Here is a 23,953-nt window from a genome sequence, read left to right as displayed (position 1 = left end):
GAATAATGATTAAATGTAAATAAATTATATTAGTATTATTAGTAGTATCAACTCACAGTCTTGTGCGCCCGGCTGCAGGGCGCCGGGCGCCGGAGGCACTGTGCTCTCGTCGAACATGAAGACGTCGTTCTCGCTCGCCGCCTCGCTCTGAGCGCCTTTCCACGGGTCGAACGGGTCAAACGGGTCGAACAGGAAGTCGTCCTTCTTCAGGAAGACGTCGCTGTTGTCAGCCTCGTGGCTCGGAGCATCGGGCGGTTTCTCCGCAGCGAGGACGTTATCCTGAAAGAAGAGCGTTGCACAGGTCAACCGACAGGAAGTGACTTTATGTTTTCATGTTCATCAAAAAGCTGATTTCCGTTGTGACTCACCATGTTGTCGAAGGTGTCGGCCGTGCGGCTCGTTGGCTTCACTTCGGGCAACAAATTCTCCGCTGCAGACAAGAGTTTGTTACAGTCGATGCTTGAACATGAATCATCTTTATCTACGGTGGAAAATATATTTGCACCATTTTCCTCTTTATACAACAACAGCTGGTTAAAAAACGTTTATTGTTTATATTGTCAGTGAATGAAGTTCATGAAGAATATAACATCTATATATATATATATAACAATCTAATCTAAGAAATTACTTGAAATAAGATGTTTTGTGTTTGTGATTGTGCGTCTTTGCACTTGTTTTAATAAACAAAAACAATTCATTTTTAATTCATGAACATTTAATAATGTTCAGTCAATAATGTAAAGTTTCCTGATAAGAATTAAGTATCATTATGTGGAAAAGCTTCTCTAATCTCCTCTTTTGAAAACTGCATATTTTTCAGTTGGGATTATTAGAAAATTAAAATAAACTCAATTACAGACAAAAATGAATTATAAAAGGCTTTTTCTGCAGTGTAGCAACAACCAGCAACAACAGGTCCTTTAATTTACTATAAGAGTAATTTGCAGGTATTTAACATTTAATTTTAAAGAACGGTGCAATCTGGTACAAATTATAAGAAAAAAGTGTTAAATTGGTTTAGACGGTCGTTATGTTTGGGTTCATAGTTGTTAATTTCCAGAAATTCTTAATAAATTTAAAAGTTTTTAGTGTGTAGTTATTGAATATTAGGTTTTTTCAATAATTTCCTGAAAGTAGCTACTATATAATAATAATCTTCATGTAATTTATGTAATTTGGTGAAATACATGAAAATATGGAGTTTTTAAGAACATGTACTTTGACACACAAAACTACACACTGATATTTATATTTTATACGTCTGTTAAATTTATTAAGAATTTCTGCAACAGTATGGATGCTTTGTCTTATAATTTGCACCAAAGTGCAACAAGCTTTTTGTAAAATGTCCTAAAATCTCCTGTTAAATACTTGTAAATGACTCCAGAGATAAACCAGTGAGACGATGGTTACCGTTCTCCAGCTGCAGCGGGTCGTTCTGCGTCTCCAGGCTGCTGTTGGTCATGAAGTTGTCTTTGTGAAGCGCCTCGGTGATGTAGTTGCGGAAGTCCGTGATGGTGTAGACGACGGTGGGCTGCTCGGCGGCGCCGGGGTAATTCTTCTCCACCTGGTTGTTCTGCAGTGAGATGAAGTCCAGCGTGTCGTTGGAGACGCCGCCGCTGTCCACCTCCAGAGTGACGGCGTAGTGAACGAGCACCACCAAACCCCTGAGAGAGAGACAGACGAAGGATTTTACATGTCTGTCTTTTATTACGGATGTTTTTGTCTGGAACTGAGCCTTTAAAATGTTTTAATTTTCTGTCAGTAAAAATATTTCAACCTGGTTTCCAGTAAACTTCAGTCTCACTGGTGAGTTTTTGTTTTATTGTTTCAGGACAAAGAAATGTGAAGCAAGTGGATTTTTATTGAAAACTGGTTCATTTTTTCAAGAAAAATTTGTTTTTTATTTAACCATAAGACTGTCTTATCTCAACAAAAGCTGTTGAAACACTTTTCTTCTGACTGTAGAATAAAACTAAGGTTTCCTTCTCAGTCTGACTCAGAGAAACAGGCTGTTTATGAGTCTTTCAAACAAAACAATCCATAGATTTCAATTGATCCAGAACTCAGCTGCAGGAGTTCTAACCCGGACCAAAAGATCAGACCATAAAAGTCCTCCAGAACCTCCAGAACCTCCAGAACATTTTTAGACTACAAAGCCCTCGCTGGTCTGACTCCACAGTCAGTTTATAACCTCAGAAGATCCTGTTTAAACTCTTAAACTCCTGATTTTTCAGACGAAAATATCAAATTTATAAATCTCTCACAAGTCACATTTTTGGGGAAATTATATATTTACATATTGTTTATTATGTTCAGTATTTCAGCCTGACATCAGACGTAACTTAGTTTAATTTAACTTAAGTTTAGCAAGTTTAGCATCTTCACTAAAATGTAAATGAATGTTTTGTTGTGAACAACTCAGACAGACATTTCAATGAAGATGTCTTTGGTTTACTTTGGTTGGACATTTAGGTGACATAAAACTCTACTTTAAACATGTTTCATGTGGTTTGTAGTTATAGTCATATAATCCTAGTGCCGTATAATCAGTTTACTTATCTCGTCTTATTCTGTCTTTTTAATTGACCTTGTATTTATTCTTGTTTTACTCTGTTACGCACTTTGTGTTGCATTTTATACATGAACTGTGCTGAGATGAAGTTTAGGCTGCAGTACATTTAAATCTAACATCTGTTTTTTCATGTTATTTCACATTAGAGCTGCAACAATTGTTACTATATTTTATTTTTTAATTGTAAAATTGCACTCATATATTTACATCACCTGTTTTTATGGTAGTTGTATTTTCTTACCTTCTATTTTTTGATTGTTCTTCACCACCAGCCTTTTATGTGCGAACCTGATTCTGAAACCTGTTCAGTCAATCGATTCATCATTTTGTCCATAAAATATCATAAAAAAGTGAAAAAATGTCTGTTATAACTTCTTAGAGCTCATGGTGACGTCTTCCAAAACACAAAGATGTTCAGTTTACTGTCATTTATGACACAGAAACCCTGACCTTTCCTCCCGTCACTCTGAGTTTCTACGACCTTTCAGGTGAGTTTCAGAGTCTCTCTGAGCTCATAAAGTGAATTAAGAGAAGTGTGGACGTGGGGGGGGCTTTCCTCAATGGTGGAGGGGGGGGGGGGGGGGGGGGGAGGGGGGGGGGGGGCCTGCTGTAAATCAGTTCCAGTAATCCTGTGGCGGCTGCAGGTGGCCGGCGAGCAGCCGAGCGACTTATCCCACTTAACAGCCGACTGACTATTGTTAAAGACATTAAGTGGAAATTAGAGCAGACGGCAGGTGAGGGGGGCTTCACACCGCCAACAAAGATCACACAGAAGAAGAAATAACTGCAGTTTAATATGTAATTATTCCACATTAAAACGTCTAAAAACAACTAGACCTGTGTTATATATGTTGTTGAGTTGTGTATTTTCAAACTCAGAGAAATCTGTAATTTAATCAAAGTAACGGACCGTTTCATTTGGTCGCCTGTCGATGGCGTCATACCTCCTCTACCAAAGAGTAAACACGCACCAGATGCATACGGCGGCGCTGTGTTTGTCCGCTACAATGGCGTCTACCAAAGAGTAACTTACACACATACAAGATAATACATCGGCGTTGTGGTTGTTCCACACAAACTGTTATAAATGGACTTTTATTCAGTTTTAAGACACATTTTCATGATAAATTTAGGTGGTTTTTAACTATATCTTTTAGCCGGAAGAAGGATTTTAGTCATTGGACGTCTGGATCTTAAGTTATCAGAGAAATAAACTGGACAAACGTTAGCAGCAGCTCGGCTAACAGCCCCTCCAGGAAGTCCGGTGGTCACCAAACATATAGAAAAATAATAATATAAAAAATAGAGAAATATTGATTTTTTTAGGTGAAACAGCTTTAATTAGTATTTTAACGATTTTAATCTGCGTGTACGTTTGTTTTTGGAAAGGAGGAGACCTCTGCCGGTAAAAACCTAAAAACGTGTTTCCTAAAGACGACAAACTCAAAGATCTTCAGTTTACTGTCATAATGGACTAAAGAAACCAGAAAAAAGACTCAAAACGATTAATTGATTATGAAAATAGTTGCTAATTATTTTTCTCTATGATGATGTTTGCAGCTCTTAACGCAACACATTGTCTTCTTAACGAGTCGTCCTCTTGTGACGGAGGACTAACATTTTTAATTTCAGAACAAAACATTTCTGCTTCACCCCAAACACGACAGCTGAATTTCCCATCAGGCTTTGCAGTAAAGCGGATTCATCGGACTCCGGTAAACCTTCAGACCTGCTCCTTTGGAGTCTCTGGTGTTTTAGAAGTGAACGGGTCAGAGTCAGAGACTTAAAAACGAAAAACGACGTGAAGCAAAAACATGAAAATCATAAAAAGCGAAGCATCAGAAGTTTCCAGCTCCAACTGCAGAGCTACATATTAAAGGCTTTTAAAATGAAAACTATAAAACTACGTCTGCAAAGACTCAATGAAACACAAATGACTTACCGCTCCAGGTCCTTCTGTGGCCTGAAAACAGGAACAAAACAACCATGATGAAGCTTGTTATCATCTTCTCTACCTCTGGTTTACATTTAAAATGAATATTTAATCATCTTAATATTCTGCTTGTAGTGATTTTAACCAAAAAGTCTCAGTTTAGGTTTCAAATCTCACATCAAACATGCAGATTTCTTCACTTTCTGATGTTTTCAATCACTGGATTCTTGTTTCTCAGGCAAACAAACAAACAAACAAACAAACAAACCCTACAGTTATAAAATCTGGATCACACGTGAATAAAACTGTACCTGAACTCGACCACGTAGACGTTCTTGAAGCCCGGCAGCCTGTTGAAGGCGTCTTCAATCTGAAAGGAGAAGAAACGTTTAGTTTTTTTATTTGATGTTTTCAAGATTTCCAGCTCAGTTATCTGTTATCTAAAGGTTCAAAGACAACAACATTAGAGCAGGCTTTATGAATCCACTAAAAAGACACCAGAAGGATGACATCACCGCAATTAAAAGTTGTGCTTCAAGCTCTGCTGTGTGCAAGAATAAAGCTGCTTTATGCTAAATGTTTCATACATGCAACCGATAATTTGTGAAAGTTCATTGTTGACTTAAAAATAGCAAATCACATGTAAACTGATCAGTTGTCAAATATTAAATGAATCAAATATTACTTATTATATTTATGTTTTATATTTGAGTCAGTCTATTCAGTTACATAATCTGTATATAATTTATCCTTTATCTCTCTATCTATCTATCTATCTAAATAGACTGGCAGTAAAAATATGCTTATAATGTCTGTTTGGATGTGATTTAGTTTGATTCCCAGCTGGAGTCTTTAGTTTGGTCCTCAGTGGCCCGTGGCTGCACTCCCCTCTCATTCGGACTCCTGCTGTTTCTATTAGCCCTGTTATCCACTCCATATTCCCTCATTAATGACCCCGACCCTGAAGTCGGAGCCATAAACTGGCTTCCCGCGTCACTAACGGTGGCCCGGAGCCTGAAAAACTCCCCGCTGGACGGGAATACACCGGCACTCTGCTTTCCTGGCAGCTCGTTTTTTTTTTTCCAGTGACTCGAGCTGGAGGTGAGTCACCGCTCGTATACTGTATGTTCTCTGAAGCTTTCCAGCAGTTTCTGCCTCGGCATGTCGCTCAGCTTATAGCTGGCAGAGTTGAGGAAAATGAGCTTTAAAGCGTGAAGATTCTTAATGCGTGAAAAACAGCAGAGTCCTTTAAAGCCGAGCCAAAGTCCTGAGTCTGCAGTTTGTAGGAAACCACAAGTGAGAGAGTTTTGTAACGAGTGAGCATCCTGGACGTCAGAGAGATGAGGAGGAGGAGGACCAACCACAGCTCAGTGTTCTCATCTGTTTCTCCAAAACAACATGATGACAACACTGAAAAACACAAACCTCTCTGTACAGTCAGAAGCATCGTGTGTGTCTTTTGCTTCATGCTAATGTATCTGCAGTATGTTGAATGATTTAGCAGACAAAGTGTCATCATTTAAGATATTTAAGATTAGTTTTTCTTTTATTAACTTCAAAGCTGCTGAAAAAATGTTACTCATTTGCTGTATTTCAATAAAATATATGCTAAAGTGTTAGCTCAGAGCCTCCCTCAACATAGATTATGCTAAAGTTTAAGTATGCAGCCACTAAACACTCATTTAACATCATCACGACATGATTCCTACACATTTACTGCACTTTGTGATGTAAAACATCTCTCAGCCGACGCCATGGTCGTCTCACCCTGCGTGTGAAGTGTCTGGACAGCTGCTGGTACTGGAAGCTGCTCGGGTCTCTCAGAGCATCGTTGTAGGTTTCTCCTCTCAGCTTGATGCTCAGCTCCACCACCTGGTCCTTCAGGGGCCTCAGGGGCCTCAGCAAGGTGTCGTCTATCTCGTTACCAATCTGAATGTGCGGGACCATACAGATATGGATTGGGTATTGGTGTGTAAATACAGGTATTTTAACAGTTCTGCGACTGAAAAATGTCAAAAATTATTCAGGCCATACCGAGTTCTCCTGCTCGTCCTCTAAGCCGAAGCCGTTGTTTCCCAGTAAGTTGTCGTCAGCCTCGTATGGTCTCTCTGTTGGATCTGGGAAGTTGCCATTGTTGTACTCCGCTACATACTTGGTCGTCACCTCTACAGAGGAACCAGTTGTGGCCTCCTCGGTGGCGTCAGTAGCAGTACCTTGGGTACTCTCTGTAGTGACTTCAACAACAGTTTCTGGGGTGAAATCATCAGATGTGACTTCTGCTGGAGCCTCTGTCATGATTCCTTCTGAATCTTCTACTGTAACATCAGGGACGATACCCTCAACTTCCTCTGGGACAACCTCTGCAGGAGTACCCGGGATGTCATCCTCACTCAGGGTGCCATCTTCCTCAGGCACAGGAGCAGACTCTTGGATGTCCTCCTCAGGTGGTTCTACCACTAAAGTTGTGCCTGGATGGGATTCAGTCACAACTTCTGGAGATGTTTCACTTGGAGCTTCTGGGACAATTTCTTTCTCAACTTCTGGAAAAGATTCGGGTTCTGGCTCAGCCACCTGTGTTGTGCCCTCCTTGGTAGTTTCTGGGGGAACTTCTACCTCAGAGTCTCCTGGAGGTTCCACTGTTACCTCCATTTCAGTTGCTGGTGATAATCCCTCCGTGTCTTCTGGAACAAAAACAATAACTGGAGTAATCTCCTCATCAGGCTCTGGAGGGGCCTCATCAATGGTCTCCTCCTTTGTAAATTCTGGTTCCCCGACATCACCTTCTTCCTCTGGTATCTCCTCAGAAGGTTCCTCTTCTCTATCCCCCAATGGTTCCCCTCCAGCTGCTTCGTGTTTTTTATCTACAGATGTTATGCCAAGATCTGTTTTATCCTCATCAGTTACTTCGGGTTCTGCTTCTTGTGCCGTTCCCCCTGTAGGTTCCTTCTCTTCTGCCAATTCTTCTACAAATTCTGCTTCTTGTGCTGGTTCTTCTGTAGGTTCCTTTTCTTCTGCCAACTCTTCTACAAGTTCTGTTTCCTGTGCTGGTTCACCTGTGGGTTCTGTCTCTTCTAAAGTTTCCTCTATGTGTTCTGCTTCTTGTGCTGGTTCTTCCATGAGCTGTGTGTCTTCTACAGTTTCTATAGCTTCCACTTCTTGATCTTTTTCTGCTTCCTTTGCAGCATCTTCTGTAGGTTCTACAGTTTCTACAGGTTCTGGTTCTTGTGCAGTTTTTATGGCAGGTTCTGCATCTTCTACAGTTTCCATTACATCTCCTTCCTCTTCCTCTACAGGTTCCATAGGTTCCCTGGGTGTACCTTCTTCTGGCTCTCCCACAACCTCAGCTGTTCCCTCCTCTGTCTCTTCTGTAGTGTCGAATGTTTTTACCGTCCCTTCTTCAACAATTGCTGTTTCTTCTGCTGCATCAACAGGTTCTTCCTCTTCTGTGTCTGGTGTGACTTCAACTGGAACTTCTACTGTATCCTTTACAGTAACAGTTGCCTCCTCTGCTTCCTCAGGTACTTGTTCCTCTGCCGTTTCTGCTACATCTCCTCCTATTGGTACCACTTCCTCCTGTGACACAGAGGGATCTTCTGTTTCAACTATCTCTTCTTCTGCTGTTTCTTCAACAAAAGTCTCAATTAGCTCTTTCACATCGGTCTTTATCGTTACTACTTCTGCAGACTCTACTTCAACAGCAGCTTCGGTTGTGTCATCTTCGATAACCAGTGTAGCCTCTTCATGTGTGACTTCTAATTGTACCTCTTCTTCTGGCTTTTCTGTTGCCTCTGGTACTATGTCCTTTACTTCCTCCTCAGGTTTATCTTCTTCTGTTGCCTCTATCACTCCCTCTGTAGTATTTGGTGGTACCTCCTCAGTGATATGAGAAGTGTCTTCATCCTTATCATCTTGTAAGATCACAACGACAGGCTCAGAAGTTACCTCGGCCTTTAGAGACGGTTTGTCTTCTGGAGCTTTGTCCTCATCAATGTCTTCTCTAACTTCTACTGTTATCTTGTCTGTTGTGGTCAGAATAGAGGCCTGGGAGGGAACCTCTGTCTCTACTTCTGAGACAGATTCCTGTTCTGGAGTCACATTTATGAATGTCTTAGGTTCTTCTTCTTCTGAATCTGTTATTAGAAATATAGTTGGAGTTTCATCTGAAGGGTGTGCTACAGGTGGTTTCTGTATATCACCTTCAGGTTCTTCAGGCCCATCAGGTACTGTTTGATCAACTGGCTCTGGTGAATCCTCATCAGTTAAGGTTACGTCTGAGGTGGTACCTAAAGAATTGTCTTCAACTTCTTCGTCTTCTGGGACTACTATATCCTCTGCAGTCTCTGGGATTCGCTTTGTCACGACTTCTAAAGGAACCTCAGCAGCAGCCTCTGGAGGTACTTCCTGCTCTACTTCCCCCACAGTGACAGCTTCTGTAGCAGGTATTGCTGTAGGCTTTGGAAGAACCACAACAGCAGCATCTGTGAAGACTTCTTCAGCTACAACCTCTGAGGGTGGCTCCTCTTCTTCTTTTTGAATCACCTCTGAATCAGGTACATCCACGTCTTCTGAAATGATCTCAAGGATCTTGTCATCTTCAACTACCACCTCCTCTTCTGTTACATCTAGCACAGTTTTGTCTTCTCCCACTGGTTTGTGGGTAACTGAGTCTGTGGAAACCTCCACAGTATCTTCAGCAACTTCCTCAACAACTGCTTCATCAGATTCAGAGAGAAGCTCAGTGTCAGTGCCACCTCCAGTCTCCTGGACATCTTCAGTGTCTTGTGGTACAGCAGCAACAGCAAGGTCAGAGGTCAAATCCACAGGAACATCTGTCAGTGTTATAGCAGGAGCCTCTTGAACCGACCCTTCAGTTGCAGAAAGTGGAGGGGTCCAAGCAGTGACCATGTAGTCGGGCGAAAGGTCGCCCTGGTCTGTTGAGGTAGTCTCCGATCCAATAAAGATGACATTGTCGCCTGTAAGGTGACAGTAATAGATAAAACGTCAGTATACAGAGTTATACAGGCATAACTAATTCCTCCACCTGACTTTTCTTTTGACATTTTTAATTCAATAAATGTGACACAACAACTGGATGGATCTGCTTTGTAACGGAGCTGCAAGTTTATTCAAGTTTACTCTGGAACAAGAATGAAAATGTTTATTTACCTTTTTTAATGTACGTCTTGATATGATGGTTTGATATGAATTGGGTGAGAATTGTTTCTTTTCATTACAAAGTCTAATTATTGTGTGTACCCCAATTATCCAAAAGATTTGGGTACTTCAGAAGCTGATTCACTGACTGGTTGTTACAGTAAGAGTCTGAAGATTTTGGTTCTCATTCGGGGGCTAACAAATACTTTTAAATCAAATGCATTCTCCAAAGCAAGTTGTCGTAATTAATATGTATAACTTTAGCTTTAATTCAAGCCATACATTCATTCGGTAGTGTAATTATTGCGCTACTAAATCACAAATAAGATCCAAGCCCCTTCAGAGAGTTGTACTTCCCTTCACAAACTCTCTCTTGCATAGTAGCGACAAATATTAAAAAAAATATATCAATCATAGCGTCCCAGACCCAAATGTCATTGAACAAATCCAGCATTTCCCCTCCACTAAAGACCAGAGAGCAGCCACCTGCAGCTGTGATCACACTAACCCTGATACTCATCTAGCAGTAACTCGTCTACGTCTCTGCTGCTGGTCCTTCATTGACCAGGCTGCTGCCTGTAAATAGGCTTACTGATCTATTCTGAGAGTATAGCGTGTGACGGGAATCCGCCTGCAGCACCCACTCCTCCTCTGATAAGACCGATCGGGGTGCAAGTTGACAGATTTCAAACCTGAAAGCACATTTAGGCTTTTATAAAACCAGGATTTCTCAACGCGTGGGTCGCCACCCATCATGAGGACGAATAAAACTTTCAATAAGTCATCAAGGGATCACCGATAAGAAACTATTAACCACGTGTTGTCAGCTGAAGTCTGTCAATGACATGGCTTCCTTTTGGCTTAAATAGATGTTTTAAATTCAAGCTTTAAGCTTAAAAAGTATTTTCATTGTCAAAGCTGCTGTAAAAGTTGCATCACCGACACTTTAAAAAATATAAAATGCTGTAAATCACTGAACCTTTTAAAAACGAGTGTGAAACCTTGTATATATGTATTTACAATCCAGACATAAATATGAATAAATACAGATATATAAATGAATACATTGTATTAAATCCTGCTTCTTTTCACAGTGAAAGACTTACTTGAATGTCATTTTTAATTGATTCCAGCAGTTTTTATTTCACAACCTTCTCATTCACTTCAATGAGAAAGTGTATCAAGACTTTTGACAGGTACTGTATGTGTCACTCTGGGTCAAAAGACCTGAGCTTTGACAAACATTAGGCTGTAAAAAGTTAGAAAACTAATTATTTAGTCAACGGGAAGACAGAGACAGATGAAGCCTCGTGTTTTTCATTCGCAGTTGCAAATATAGTAGCTGAGACATTTTCCTGGAGCCATTTAATGTGAAAAACTCTTCTCAAGAGGTTTATTTTTAATATGGAAGTGTTCGAGTCTTTCCAACATGGCTCCACCTTTTGTTTTTGATTTTTATGAGGATCAAACTAAACTCAAACCGAAATGATCAGCTGTGCAGGCCTTGGGCAAAAATGGCAAATATTCCCCAGTTTCAGCTTTTAAATTGTGAGGATTTGCTGTTTTTCTTATGTATCATGTGATAATAAAGTGAATATCTTCAAATTTTAAACTTGAGATAATCGTTAATATCATTACGAGATGTAAAAGTTCAGTCATTTCGGCTCAGGTGTGTTTACCTGGCAGCGTCTCCGTCACTGATCCTCCGGTCTGGACGGTCGTAGTTTCAGAGCTGCAGGAGAAACAAAGAGACAAAAGCTGCATTTAATAAAACAACATAAACCAGCTGACAGACTGAGAGAGCAGCAGCAGGATCTCACACTCTGATTGATTTTACACTTTTAGTTTTCTGTTTTAACTGTATGGAGAGCAAACAGTTTATCAGGTTTGGTTATTGATTAGGATTGTAGGAGATACTTTTACATCACTGTCTCAGACTTTCCCAAAAGTTTGACATTAAAAACATGAATTCCTTCAATTTAACTCATTTACCTTTAAACAGTAAGAATGTTTGTATTATTTTTTTTCCTTTACTCTCATTATTCTTGTTTTATTTCATTACAAAACTGCTCTTTTTAAGGATTTCACTGTTACACCAGAACTATAAAAATGTCACAAACTGGAGGTTATGAAACCACCGAAGCTTCGCTGTCCAGTGTGTCTCCAAATTAAGAATTTTTCACATAAACTGAATGATCGAGTATTTTTTTAAGGGTCAAGATACTCTAAACATTTACAAACCAAGTGGATTATCTGGAAAATGTATTTATACAAACCTAAAAGAGGAAATGAAAGTTCAGGGAAAGTTTACATTTGAGACATATATAGTTTTCACAGTGACATTAAATAAAACAATTATAAATCAAATGAGTCCAAGTTTCTGTCCAAGAGTGAAACAGAAGACAACAGATGTGATTCCTTAACAGAAACATCAGTAGAAAGTTTTGTACCCTCAGCAAAAGTTGAATAAAGCAAAGGGAATTTTAGTTATTTTAAGATTTCTTATGTTCCTGCAGTTTTCCAGTGCAGTTCAGTTTGTGTTTTGAATGACTGAAAGAAGAAAAATCATAAATAAAACCTTTAAATTTGAATCTGGGAGGTAAAATCAGCAGCAGCTTCACTGGCAGTGATGTTTAAAGACCTCAAACAAAAAAATAAGAGTTCATTTTCTTGTATTTACAACAAAAATTCAACTTTTTAGGTGCAAGAACTGGCAAAGAAACAACACTTAAGAGTTAATGTAGATGAAACATCTGTGAATCCTTAAAATAATTGGCACTCCCTTTTAAATTTATTAACAAACAGCCATCCCAACACAGCTGCAGCGAGGCATTTTTACAGTGAGAATTAACAGAAACCGCAAGAGTGTTATAAGTGCAACAAGCCAAACAAAGCAAAGACAACAAACAAACATCTCACATACAAACACTCGAGCCTGGAAAACAAAAAAACAACACATTGTCTTTTCTGTTTCTGGGTCTTTAAAAATCCATTTTTACACTTTAATAACTTTATTCTCAAATCTTTTTCCTCACCTTTATGTATATTAAGACTAAATTATACATTTTATGTTTGTTTGTTTGTGTTTAATAAACATGTACACCTGTTTTTTTCCTGTAAAATTTAGGAAAGTAACCCTTAACATAAAATAAACCCAGTCTGATTATGTTTGAACTTACTATCCTACATTTCATCCAAGTAAAAATGATAAAAAAATAAAATTAAAATTATAAACTGACAGCGTTCATATATTGTGTGTAATTATTAATTATTATTTATTATTATTTCATGCTCTGTTCTGTTATTTTACCCAACTAAAGATAAAATATAGAATAATTAAAATTATTGTGCAATACATAAGAGTTAACTTTTAGCTGCGTTTTGAGTTGACTGCTAACAAGCAAGCTAATATACTACTGGATTTTAGCATGCTAACATTTAGCATGTTTGTTTGTTTAAGCGTGTGTTAGCCTGCTACTGTGTTAGCATCATGGATGTATTTTAAGCTGGATAGGGTGAAAATTCCCCCGCAGCCCAAAAAGCATTTTCCCCAAAGACCACCACTGTAAAAGAGACGTCTGTAAAACTGTCGACAGAACACCTCCATCTGCAAACAAGCTCAATTATGACTCTTTCTATTATGAATTTTTGATCCATTGAGGTTTTATACTTGTAAAACTTTCCTCAAACCGAGAAGAGCGATTTAAAAATCTGTGATGTAATCACAATGTCAATCACGACTCTGTGGGCCGAGCAGGAAGTCGCTGTGTAGTGGTCTGCATATCCTCCCCAGACGTAAACCTGGAAGCTAGAAGCTTTTTTTTGGTGTATGCACCAGCCAAGCAGATCTTACTGGACTGAATGGGCACCATTTTCGGTCCGGTATCCAGCTTTTATAATACATCCATAGTAAGCATACTAATATATTACGTTTAACAAGCTAACATGCTAATGTGTAGCATGTTAGCTTGTTAACATGCATGTGCTCTACTGACTGAGATTAAACTAAAATCTAAAAAAGCTTAATCGCGTCTCTACTCACTGAGTTGAAGCGCATTTATCAGTTTTAATTTTTAAGATAAGACCAAAGTAAAATAAAAGCTTTTAACTTAACAGCAACCTGTTTTTGATAGTTTATTAAACTTTCTCCTGAGAATGTGTCTGATCTCTTACAGATTCCTTGAAGCCCTAAAAGATGATATTTTTTTATTTTGTGCATCTAAAATAAAGAAAATAACATCTTTCCGTCCTATTTCTACAGTATATAGTATATCGTATTTGTTGGTTAACTGACTCCAGCCCCACTGTTGGTTGGTGTCTGGTGTCTGCAGGCCTACCTGCATGGAGGAGGGCCTGAGGTGTTGGGCACACTGCAGCAGGTGATGAAACACAGCACAGGTGTCAATACACAACCACAGATGTTCAGTCTTTACCTTTAATTAGTTATGTAACATCGCAAAAAAAAAAATGAGTTTAACAAGTCATTAAGTTTAGTATCAAGTCTAAAAAAATCTTGTTCTCCTTAAAAGAAGTGAAACACTGATTTGCAAAGAGGGTGAGAATATTGATCTGAAGCAAAGAGATGCAGAGATTCTGATTAGCTTTTTAACTTCTACATTTTTTTGGGCTATTTAAATAAAACTGACCTGCTTTGAATTGACTATTCTCATATCAGATTACATTATCTGATGCTGTAAAATAATACTTTTTTATTTTAAATGTCTTTGAACATTTGTCAGTTTTAACTTTTAAGATAAAATAAAAGCATTTTGTAAATGTAGTTAACTATCAAGTACAAAATCAAAACAATTTTTAACAAACTACACAAAACTGAGAGTGAACGATTACTATTATGATTGAAATATAATCAAATATAATATAATAAACATAATATATATCACATAACAGTATAATATAGTTTACTGTTGCTGTTAACAGTAATTGTCAAATTCCAATTTGAGAAAACAGGGGTGAAGCTTAAAATATTAAATATTTCTAGAAATTGATTTTTAAAGAGAACAAGATTCAGAGAATTGACACGTCACTAAATGACTGTTGAATCAATATTTTTTTGCACTTTTTGAAACAGTTTCACGAACACCAGAATAAGAACACAAGACGTGTAACAAAAACTCCCATCAGCGTACACTGACCTGTTCATCGCTGCAGCCATGGAAACTCTCTGAAAGAAACAAACACATCGTCGGCCAACAGTGTTATCGCGGTTTATCAGCAAACAGAAGTAAAATGTTTGTTGTGGCTCAGAAACAAGAATTTAATGTGACAGAAGAATAACGTATATCTCTGCAAGACAAGTATCCATCCATCCATCCATCCATCCAGTAAAATGTCCTCATCTTTGTTTTTATTCAGGTAAATTTTATTCATGAATCTTTCAAAAGAAGACTAAATATTTTGCTATCATGCACAGTAGTTAGCAGAAGTGGAGCTGCAGCTAACGACTGTTTTCATCATCAATTAATCTGCTCGTTATTTCCTTGACGTCACATCTGAGAAGCTGAAACCAGAGAACATTTGGTTGAAAAATGACAGAACAGATTCAATTTTCAAAATAGTTGCAGATTAATTTTCTGTCGATCGACTAATAAGAGTAATCACTGAAGTACTAACAATGATTAATATTAGTAGTATTAACACTATTTCTCATGTATATTAAATGATTAAAGTAAATATTATATTCCTTAGAGTAATAATATAATATTGCATTTTATTGTATTATTATTCAGTATATAAACTACATATTAATGTATGTTGTAATGTAATCATTTATATTTTTCATACATTTTATAAATAAATATGTATTTGTATCTGTATGACTCTTGAAAAGTCACTAAATTATTATTTATTATATTATGTTTTCATTAATTCCTTATTTTAATTTATTTATTTAATTGTAAACAGTCTGTTTATCTGTTTCCTACTTCATTCAGCCTGTCTCTTGTACTTCTGTAACCTTTGGCTTTATTGATTCCCGCCCTAACGCTGGGGATCAATATCTGTGTCATCTTATAGTTTGTCACATATAAACTATAATAAAATATTAAACAATGAGCAGAAGTAGTCAATCATGCAGATCTACATCAGCCATGAAAAATAACGGTTTACTCACGCTCCTGATGAGGCTGATGTGCTCTTCTGATTGGCTGAAGAACCTGCCGATCTCCATGACGCTGATGCTGCCGTCCATGCAGCGACCGACCCAGTCCTGGTACTCTTCCCGCTCCGGCAGCCGGTCCCAGAAGATCTTAAAGGCTTCCCACACCGTCTCCTGACACACTGAAACACACGCACAGACATGTATAAGGCTGACGTCAACCCTAAACTCAAGTCTTTTCCTTTATACACACATACAGAGAGAAATCAGTTGCAAAATACATTCAATATTACAAATTTGCCCTCATTTTAGAGTTAAGATATAAAAAAGAACAGGAAAACAAAAGGCGTGTATACGACTCTCCTCTTATCCCAAACGGGGCCATTGATATTGTGCAACTGATCCGTTAGAGTGATAAATGTATTGAAGAAGAGGATGCCAAATCCTGCTGGAACGTTTGGGTTTGTTTAATAGTGAGAAACGTTTTCTCTCCAGGTGAAAGTTTTACTCTTTCTTCCAGCCATCATTTGACAGATGGAGATTTTTGCCTTTTTCCAAAACATTCAATTTCATTTTATTTGCCACGGCAAATGCATAAGATAACAGGTGTTGTTGACATTTACTAAGCAGGGAAAACTGATCAGAAGAGGGTCAGATAACTGATCGAATTTGGCATGTTTTAGTCCAAAATAGAGTGAAGTTAGGACAGAGAACATAACTGTGGCTTCTTCAGTATGGCGTTTGTCACACAGTGGGGACACATCTGGAAAGATTTTGTGTGACTTTGTTTTAGCATAATGAAGTCTGTGGATAATCTTAACTTGAATAAGGCAGTGCTGAGAGTTGGCAGAGCATTTGTGTATGTTCTCCAGAACCTGATCCCAAAGATCACCATCTATCTCCACATCCAGCTCCTGTTCCCAGCATGTGTTTACAGAGGTAATAATGAGCTACAGACTATAGATAACAGGTGTCTCTACCTGCCTCCCATCTTCAAGAATCCATCAAACTTTGCTGGTTCTATTTTCTCTAGACTGGGCACGTATTAAGTATAAGTATCTGAAGAAGTTGCTCCTATGGAGACCACATTGGACCTGAAGATGACTGAAGGAGCCAAAACTCCCTTCTGCAACCAGGTCTCCAACAGTCCGCATACTAACTCAGGTCTTAACCCTGAAAAACAAGATTCAGCTTTTTGGTCCACAGAACAGAGGAAGGTCCCCATAACGCAGGTTGACAAGTTTCAGGTCTTCATTAACTGAATGTACTTTCTTTCTTACTGCTAATCTTCCTCTGTTGTTTATAATTTGAGATGTTTAATTAGTTATTCTACAATCACTTTAGAACCAGTCATGAAACTAGCTGTCTGAGGTTAACATGTTGCTAATTCTACATTTAAGTGAACTCTACATGTAGGTTAACAGATAGATTAATTATGAGGTTTCTTTGGAGACTTAACGTTGTTCTTTTATGTTGATACTAACCGAGCTTAAAACAAACTTGTTTTTCTTGAAAGTTGGATGTTTTAGAAATCCAACAGGATGTGTAAATAACAACAGATCCTGTTTACTGTGTCTTGTTGGAGTCCTTTCAGACCGTTGTCATGTAAACAGGATGTTTCCACGAAGCAAAACTAACTAAGCAAGTCTGTCCAAGTTTGGCCGTTCAGGCTGAAATAGGCGCTGATGTTGGACTGAATCTGGACAGTGATGACAGAGAGGAGACCACATTCGGCCAAAATGACATCAGCTGCCTGGTGAGCAGCATCACACTGGTGAAATTTACTCAATGAAAAGGTCGTTTCAGGTGGAACACGCTTACATCGGAGTATATAAATATGTCTCATTTGTGATATTAAAGAGTTCATTGTGTCTTATTTAAAATCACAATACAAGTTATAACAAACTGTATTTACATCATGAAAAATGAAGCGACTAAAAGGACGGAAGAGCGATGCTGGCTGGTGTTAAACCAGTCCAGCAGTCCCTCCTCCCTCCATCATCCCTCCATCCATCATCCCTCCATCTATCCATCATCCCTCCATCCATCCATCCCTCCATCCATCCCTCCATCATCCCTCCGTCCCTCCATCCCTCCATCATCCATCCCTCCATCATCCATCCCTCCATCCATCCCTCATCCATCCATCCATCCATCCATCCCTCCATCCATCCATCCATCATCCATCATCCCTCCATCCATCATCCCTCCATCTATCCATCATCCCTCCATCCATCACCCCTCCCCCCTCCATCCATCCATCATCCCTCCATCCATCCATCCATCCATCCATCATCCATCCCTCCATCCATCCATCATCCATCCATCATCCCTCCATCCATCCATCATCCATCCATCATCCCTCCATCCATCCATCCCTCCATCATCCCTCCATCCATCCATCCATCCCTCCATCCATCATCCCTCCATCCATCCATCCATCCCTCCATCCATCATCCCTCTATCCATCCATCCATCCATCCATCCCTCCATCCATCCCTCCATCATCCATCCATCCATCATCCCTCCATCCATCCATCCATCCATCCATCCATCTCTCCATCCATCATCCCTCCATCATCCATCCATCCATCCATCATCCCTCCATCATCCCTCCATCATCCATCCATCCATCCATCCATCCCTCCATCCATCCCTCCATCATCCATCCATCCCTCCATCCATCCCTCCATCATCCATCCATCCATCCCTCCATCCATCCCTCCATCCCTGATGGTGCTGACACAGAGCTCACAGTCAGTACTTTCCTTACAGATGGATGATGTCACTGAACTAGACGTTGCGTTTCAATGAAATTTCCTGTTTGGAGGAAGTGGCAGCGACGGCGTTCAGGGTTTTAAACTCTGTCTGCACTTGGAGAACTTTCAGGCAGTTTGAAAGAAGATGTCAATCAAATGAAACATGTTGTCCAACAAGGCTGGATTATCAACCGCAGAACCTCCAACAGCCTTCAGAAGCCTTTTAAGTGTGCCAGTTGGTTTGTGGTCATTTGATTAATTGGGAATATTGGGAATATGTCCCACTGGAAGATCTTGAAAAGAGGCCTCGTGTAAAAATCTAGTGGTAAGACTTCATTATTTCAGTTGATATTTTGCTCACAAGGTTCATATTTCTAAATTTATTTATATTTGATCAAGTCAAATATACCACATGGCCAAACTGGGGCCAATGTTCTTACAGAAAAAAATGCCTCAATGTTGTCCACTAAAATGTTAAAAATCTTGTTAAATGTTTAAAAAATACTCTTCCTCTCATCGCTGTTTGCCAATTTACCAAGAGTTTCCATTTTGGCCCAAATATAGACCAAGAAACATCTGTTTAAATCCAGACATGTGTATGTGAAGTCACATTTATTCATATCTGGACTAAATGCTTTTATGCAACCTTCAGTTTATATTGTTTAAAGACAAGTTTCTAAATATTCTTTACATTCTGAAATTAATCTGGAAAGTCTCCACTCATGACAAAAACTGGCTTTTGAATAGAAGTTTGATTGAAGGCTGAAGATGTTTGACGTTGTTGAGTGAAAACATGTTGATGGTTGAGTTTTCACTTCATCTGCAGGATTAGCAGCTGCTGAAGCTTCCAGTCTGTTAAAACTGGATCAACTGAGCCGTGAGTTTCTGTTCTCTGAGGTTTTTTTTTACTGTATCTCTGCTTCTCAACTCTTTGAGGGTTCGAGGTTTTCATGGAACAAAAATCAATCAAGCCTTTTGAAACAGCGGAAAAAACAAAGGCTTAAACGTGAGTCTAAATGACTTGTTAAGAAGGTCGTGTTTTCGCTGTTTATCTGGATCTGCATGACCTCTGACCCCGCTGGGATCGGCTGCCTTTAAATGCGGCAGACTTGGAGTTTAAGCTTGTAAGTCAGTTGGATAAGAGCTACAGTGAAACACCTTCAGCATTAAAAGGTAGAAATGTGAAGAAAAGGGAATTTTGTCCCTTTTGAAATAGTCTTAAAGACAAAAAACAAGTAAACTAGTAAACATCAGGCAACTGAAACGTCACACTGAAGTCAGATGAATGAATCAAAAACCAGTCATGAAGGAGCAGACAGGAAGCGCTGACGTACCTCTGAGGTGAAAGTAGTTGAAGTGGTTGGCGACGGCCTGGTCGAAGGTCTCCTGACTGCAGAGTTTGACTCCACTGGGAAACAGAATATTCCTTTTCCTTCGAGTCAGAGCACCGTGTCGCCTGAACAACAGCTCATCCGAAGAAGTCTGCAGGCCTTCAGATTCCAACTCGCCCAAATATCCTCCACGCTCCTCCGACTGCGCCTTCCGCTCACGAGTGGCATCTGTAGGCATCCAGAGAGGTGTTCAGTGAAAGCACACGTATGCGGTTAATATGTTTTATATAATAACATCACACAAACCTGTTTCCACTGAGATGCATTCGGACAGCAGCATGGCCCCGAGCGCCCACAGCGCCAACCTCCCACACTTTCCAGCCATTTGTAGAAAAAAGCTAGACCTCCTCCTCCAAAGCTCCGGCTCCGGACTCGCTGCTTAGTTCTGCCTCCACAGCGGCGTCCTGCTCGCAGTCATCCATCCACTAGATCGCATGCCGTTTGTCAGAAGAAAAGAGGAACTAGAGGGATATTGTCCAAAGCTCGGGACGGTCCTGACGCGGTGTCACCGGGCTGCTCGTTGCTTCCTCTCAGGTGAGCAGATGGGACTTTGCGGGGGAGATTTTTTTTTCTTCTCTCTGCTCTAATCCTATTTGTTAAGCTGCTGGAGTGGATGACTGTCAGAGCCGCTGTGCACAGCGTCAGCCTTCAGCGCTGCGACGGCTCAGCCTCCGTTAGACAAAATCAAAACCAACTGAAACACAAACCTTCAGGGTTCAAGTCTGTTCAGGTTGAGATGAACAAACAAAATCAATCAATAAATCAAAAGTAAGTAGAAGGAACTTCAGAGCTGATGGATACGTTCCTACCTGAGCTCTGCCACAGCTCCACAAAGGTTCATTTCCCATGATTCACCAGTGTAAGTGATGCTTTTAACAGCCAAAAAAACAACAACCAACAAACAAACAAACAACTGATGCACAATTTGCAGCTGGTTTTCTTACAAATCTACAGTCCAGATCATTTTGTCTTCAAATCTTTAAACAAAAGATGATCAATAACTATCAGTCAGTGTCAAAAAGTTTGACTAAAACCTAAAAATTTTTGTCAATTTTTTAAATTTACTCCTCAAACATCTGATGTCGTCTGCAGACAATAATAGTGAGTCTATCAGGATCCTGAAAGCACCGAAACGAAATAAAAAACTTCTCTGGTTTCATACGTCAGGATATTCATGAAGGTCAGATCTATCATGTTAGAGGTCGTAATAAGAACCAGTGAGACCAGTTGGAGGATTTTGTTGGGGGGGTTTTTTGAGATCCAGGTGGGATCATCAGCCAGGTGGTCGTTCCAGCAGACAGATCACGGTGGATTACCTCGACTCGCTGCCAGAACACGTTCGGCATTAAAGGGTCAAAGGCGACAGTGAAGCGTCCCGACCCAAACCCTCCTTATTCGCTCTGACACACTCACGCTTTCCTGCCGCCGTTTTCATTCAATCACTTTAAACTTTCAGGAGAATTGAAGTGCAGCAGTTGTATTTATTATTTATTGTTTTTTTGTTAATTAACTTTTAAATTGGACTGAAAAATGTAAATTTAAACTAAGTAGTTCAGTGAAAAATGCATCTGCAAGTTTGTTCATTGTTATATTTTCAGACAATAGCTGGTTTTTCAAAAGTATCATATTTTTAATAACACATTGTGTTATTATTAAAACTGAAATTGCACATATATTTTGGGTTTTGGAGGTTGTGATGAATATTTTTTTGGCTGTGAATGACAAAATGTCTTCAGTATGTAACATATAATAATAATAATAATAATAATTAATAAATAAAATGCCCACGTATATAGTATATAAATATAATGTATTAATGTAAATTATAATACATTTGATTTATTCTAAATGTATTTATTAGTTTAACAGTAACAAATAGTAACATGTAAATATTATTATTTATCTTATTTTCTATTGTTATTATATGAGATGTTCAGTTCACATACTCTGATCCAGTTTTGAGGAAATCAAGTGATCACTTTGTTTTCCCACTAACGACTCACAACAGATCATTAAATTAGAAGCTGAAGTGGTGTACTGGGTTTTCTTTAATGAGACTGGTCCTGGTCCAGACTGTGACCCCCCGCTGCATCACAGTCAACAACGGCAGACATCTTTTATTGGATAACGAGATTAACGAGACCGAGAGGAGAGGAAACAAGTTCAACTCTTATTACACAACAGCAACATTAATATCTTCTGATATTCATGTCGTATCTTAAATTATTCAGGTTTTACTGGATCTGTGAGGACTTTAATGACAGAATTCCTTCCAGACAGGGATGGTTTTATCTCGGAGTCCAGCAGGGAACCAGGATCAGTTTTCTTCAGGACTCACTTAGATTATTTTTGGGAGTCGGGTTGGAGGCCATAAATCTGTCTAATCTTAACCTCCCATCGCTCAGATTAGCTTCTCTACGGGGCACAACATGAACTCATCGCCGTCTCCGACCGCAGCGACTCTTTATAAACGGAGACGGTTTCTTTTTTAGCCTCTGATGATGCTCCGAAGGGATAAATGTGTCTTTGCTGTGCTGGGGTCAGAGGTCAATGCTGAAGCAGCGCCCCCTGCGGTCCAAACTAAAATACACAACTTTACATGTGAACCGCAGAAGCGTCGTCACTGAATCATCAATATGAATAAAAATAATAAATAGTACACAACATTAAAATTAACACTTTGTTTTATCATTTCATCCACTTTTCTTTATGTTTGATTGTAAATGTTAAAATGTTTTAAATTTTAATTTAAATTCTAATATTTATAAATATTTATAAATACAAATATAAATAAATAAACACATATTTTCTATTTTCTGTACGGACATATAGTATTTATTATATTAAGACATATTGTATATCACTATATTTATATGTTATTATATTTATTATGTGTTTATAGAGCAGCAAACGTTACAGTGTGTTATAAACCATCTATGAACTGTTTATATTCTGATTATTAATGATACATCAGTGTTATCAGGAATGCTTATGTGGTAACATTATTTGAATAATTTAACATTTATTATTAACATTTTAAGTGCTGATTTGTGTATTTGTCAACAATGTAAACTCTTTTCTATATTTAAAACTTAATACGACACATCACTAAATATGATTTATTATCAATCATTCATTATCTGTTAAAATTGAAAAATACATAAAAATGTATAAACATGTCTGCTTACAACAACGTAATACTGTTGTAATGTTACAATCATCTATTAATAGTTCATATATAATATATATATTTTAAATCTTTACTGAGTTTTCCGTGAGCCCCCCTCCCGGCCCCCCCCAGTCTGATCTGAGGTAATGAGCTGTAAGCTGATTGGTCCTCTGTGGGGGGCGCTCCGCTAAAAGCCCCGAGATTACACACACACACACACACACACACATTTTTATACACACACTCTGATAGTAACCCAGTGACCTCTGACCTCAGCTTAGAGGACAGGGACACGCCCTCCTCACTGTGACATCACTGATCACTAAACACTCATTAATTATTCATTAATGACTAAAACTTCATTATAACCAGCAGATAATAAATAATCTCATTAGTGCTCAGATGTTACAGTTAATAGTTTAACACATTCAAAATATTCATCAATTTATTTATAATAAACCTAAACTGAACTTTTATCCAGATATCAGGAATATTCAAAACATCATTAATATTAATAATTACTGTTATTACCATCTTCATTCTGCATTACTACTAACTATATTTAAAATAATTATATTATATGATGAATAACACTAAAAGCATCATCATTATATAATCTTATTATAATAGTTATGTTATACAAAAGTGTCATATATAGCGATATAATGTAATAATATTAGTATATGAACCTCAGTATATTAAACTATGTATTAACAACCACACTAATAATAATAATAATAACAATAATAATAATAATAATAATAATAATAATATGTGACTTACTGTTCTCACAATTACATAATACTTTATAGTTATATATGAACATACTTTTATAAATATAGGCCTTATTTTCA

At 38.5% G+C, this 23,953-nt stretch overlaps 1 protein-coding gene across 2 annotated transcripts in view; it reads right to left on the bottom strand.

The window, feature by feature from the left end:
* Positions 1-21,620, bottom strand: part of impg2b (interphotoreceptor matrix proteoglycan 2b) — a 36,656-nt gene extending 15,036 nt beyond the window's left edge. Inside the window, exons 1-13 of one of the 2 annotated variants that reach the window (XM_044344294.1) lie at positions 20,177-21,620; positions 19,874-20,098; positions 15,796-15,962; positions 14,819-14,847; positions 14,003-14,035; positions 11,345-11,397; positions 6,546-9,484; positions 6,279-6,440; positions 4,823-4,881; positions 4,521-4,541; positions 1,417-1,670; positions 369-430; positions 57-279 (exon numbers count right to left, since the gene is read on the bottom strand). In XM_044344294.1, coding sequence (XP_044200229.1) covers positions 57-279; positions 369-430; positions 1,417-1,670; positions 4,521-4,541; positions 4,823-4,881; positions 6,279-6,440; positions 6,546-9,484; positions 11,345-11,397; positions 14,003-14,035; positions 14,819-14,847; positions 15,796-15,962; positions 19,874-20,098; positions 20,177-20,255 — 4,306 coding nt within the window. In that variant the 5' untranslated portion in view covers positions 20,256-21,620. The remainder of the gene's footprint in view (positions 1-56; positions 280-368; positions 431-1,416; positions 1,671-4,520; positions 4,542-4,822; positions 4,882-6,278; positions 6,441-6,545; positions 9,485-11,344; positions 11,398-14,002; positions 14,036-14,818; positions 14,848-15,795; positions 15,963-19,873; positions 20,099-20,176) is intronic. The other variant, XM_044344295.1, reaches the window with a different exon arrangement.
* Positions 21,621-23,953: the final 2,333 nt, after the last annotated feature.

Source organism: Thunnus albacares, chromosome 24 (genome assembly GCF_914725855.1).
Source record: "Thunnus albacares chromosome 24, fThuAlb1.1, whole genome shotgun sequence".
NCBI classification, from domain to species: Eukaryota; Metazoa; Chordata; class Actinopteri; order Scombriformes; family Scombridae; genus Thunnus; species Thunnus albacares.
The sequence above is the reverse complement of the archived record's forward strand: the minus strand, read 5'-3'. Positions and strand labels throughout refer to the sequence as shown.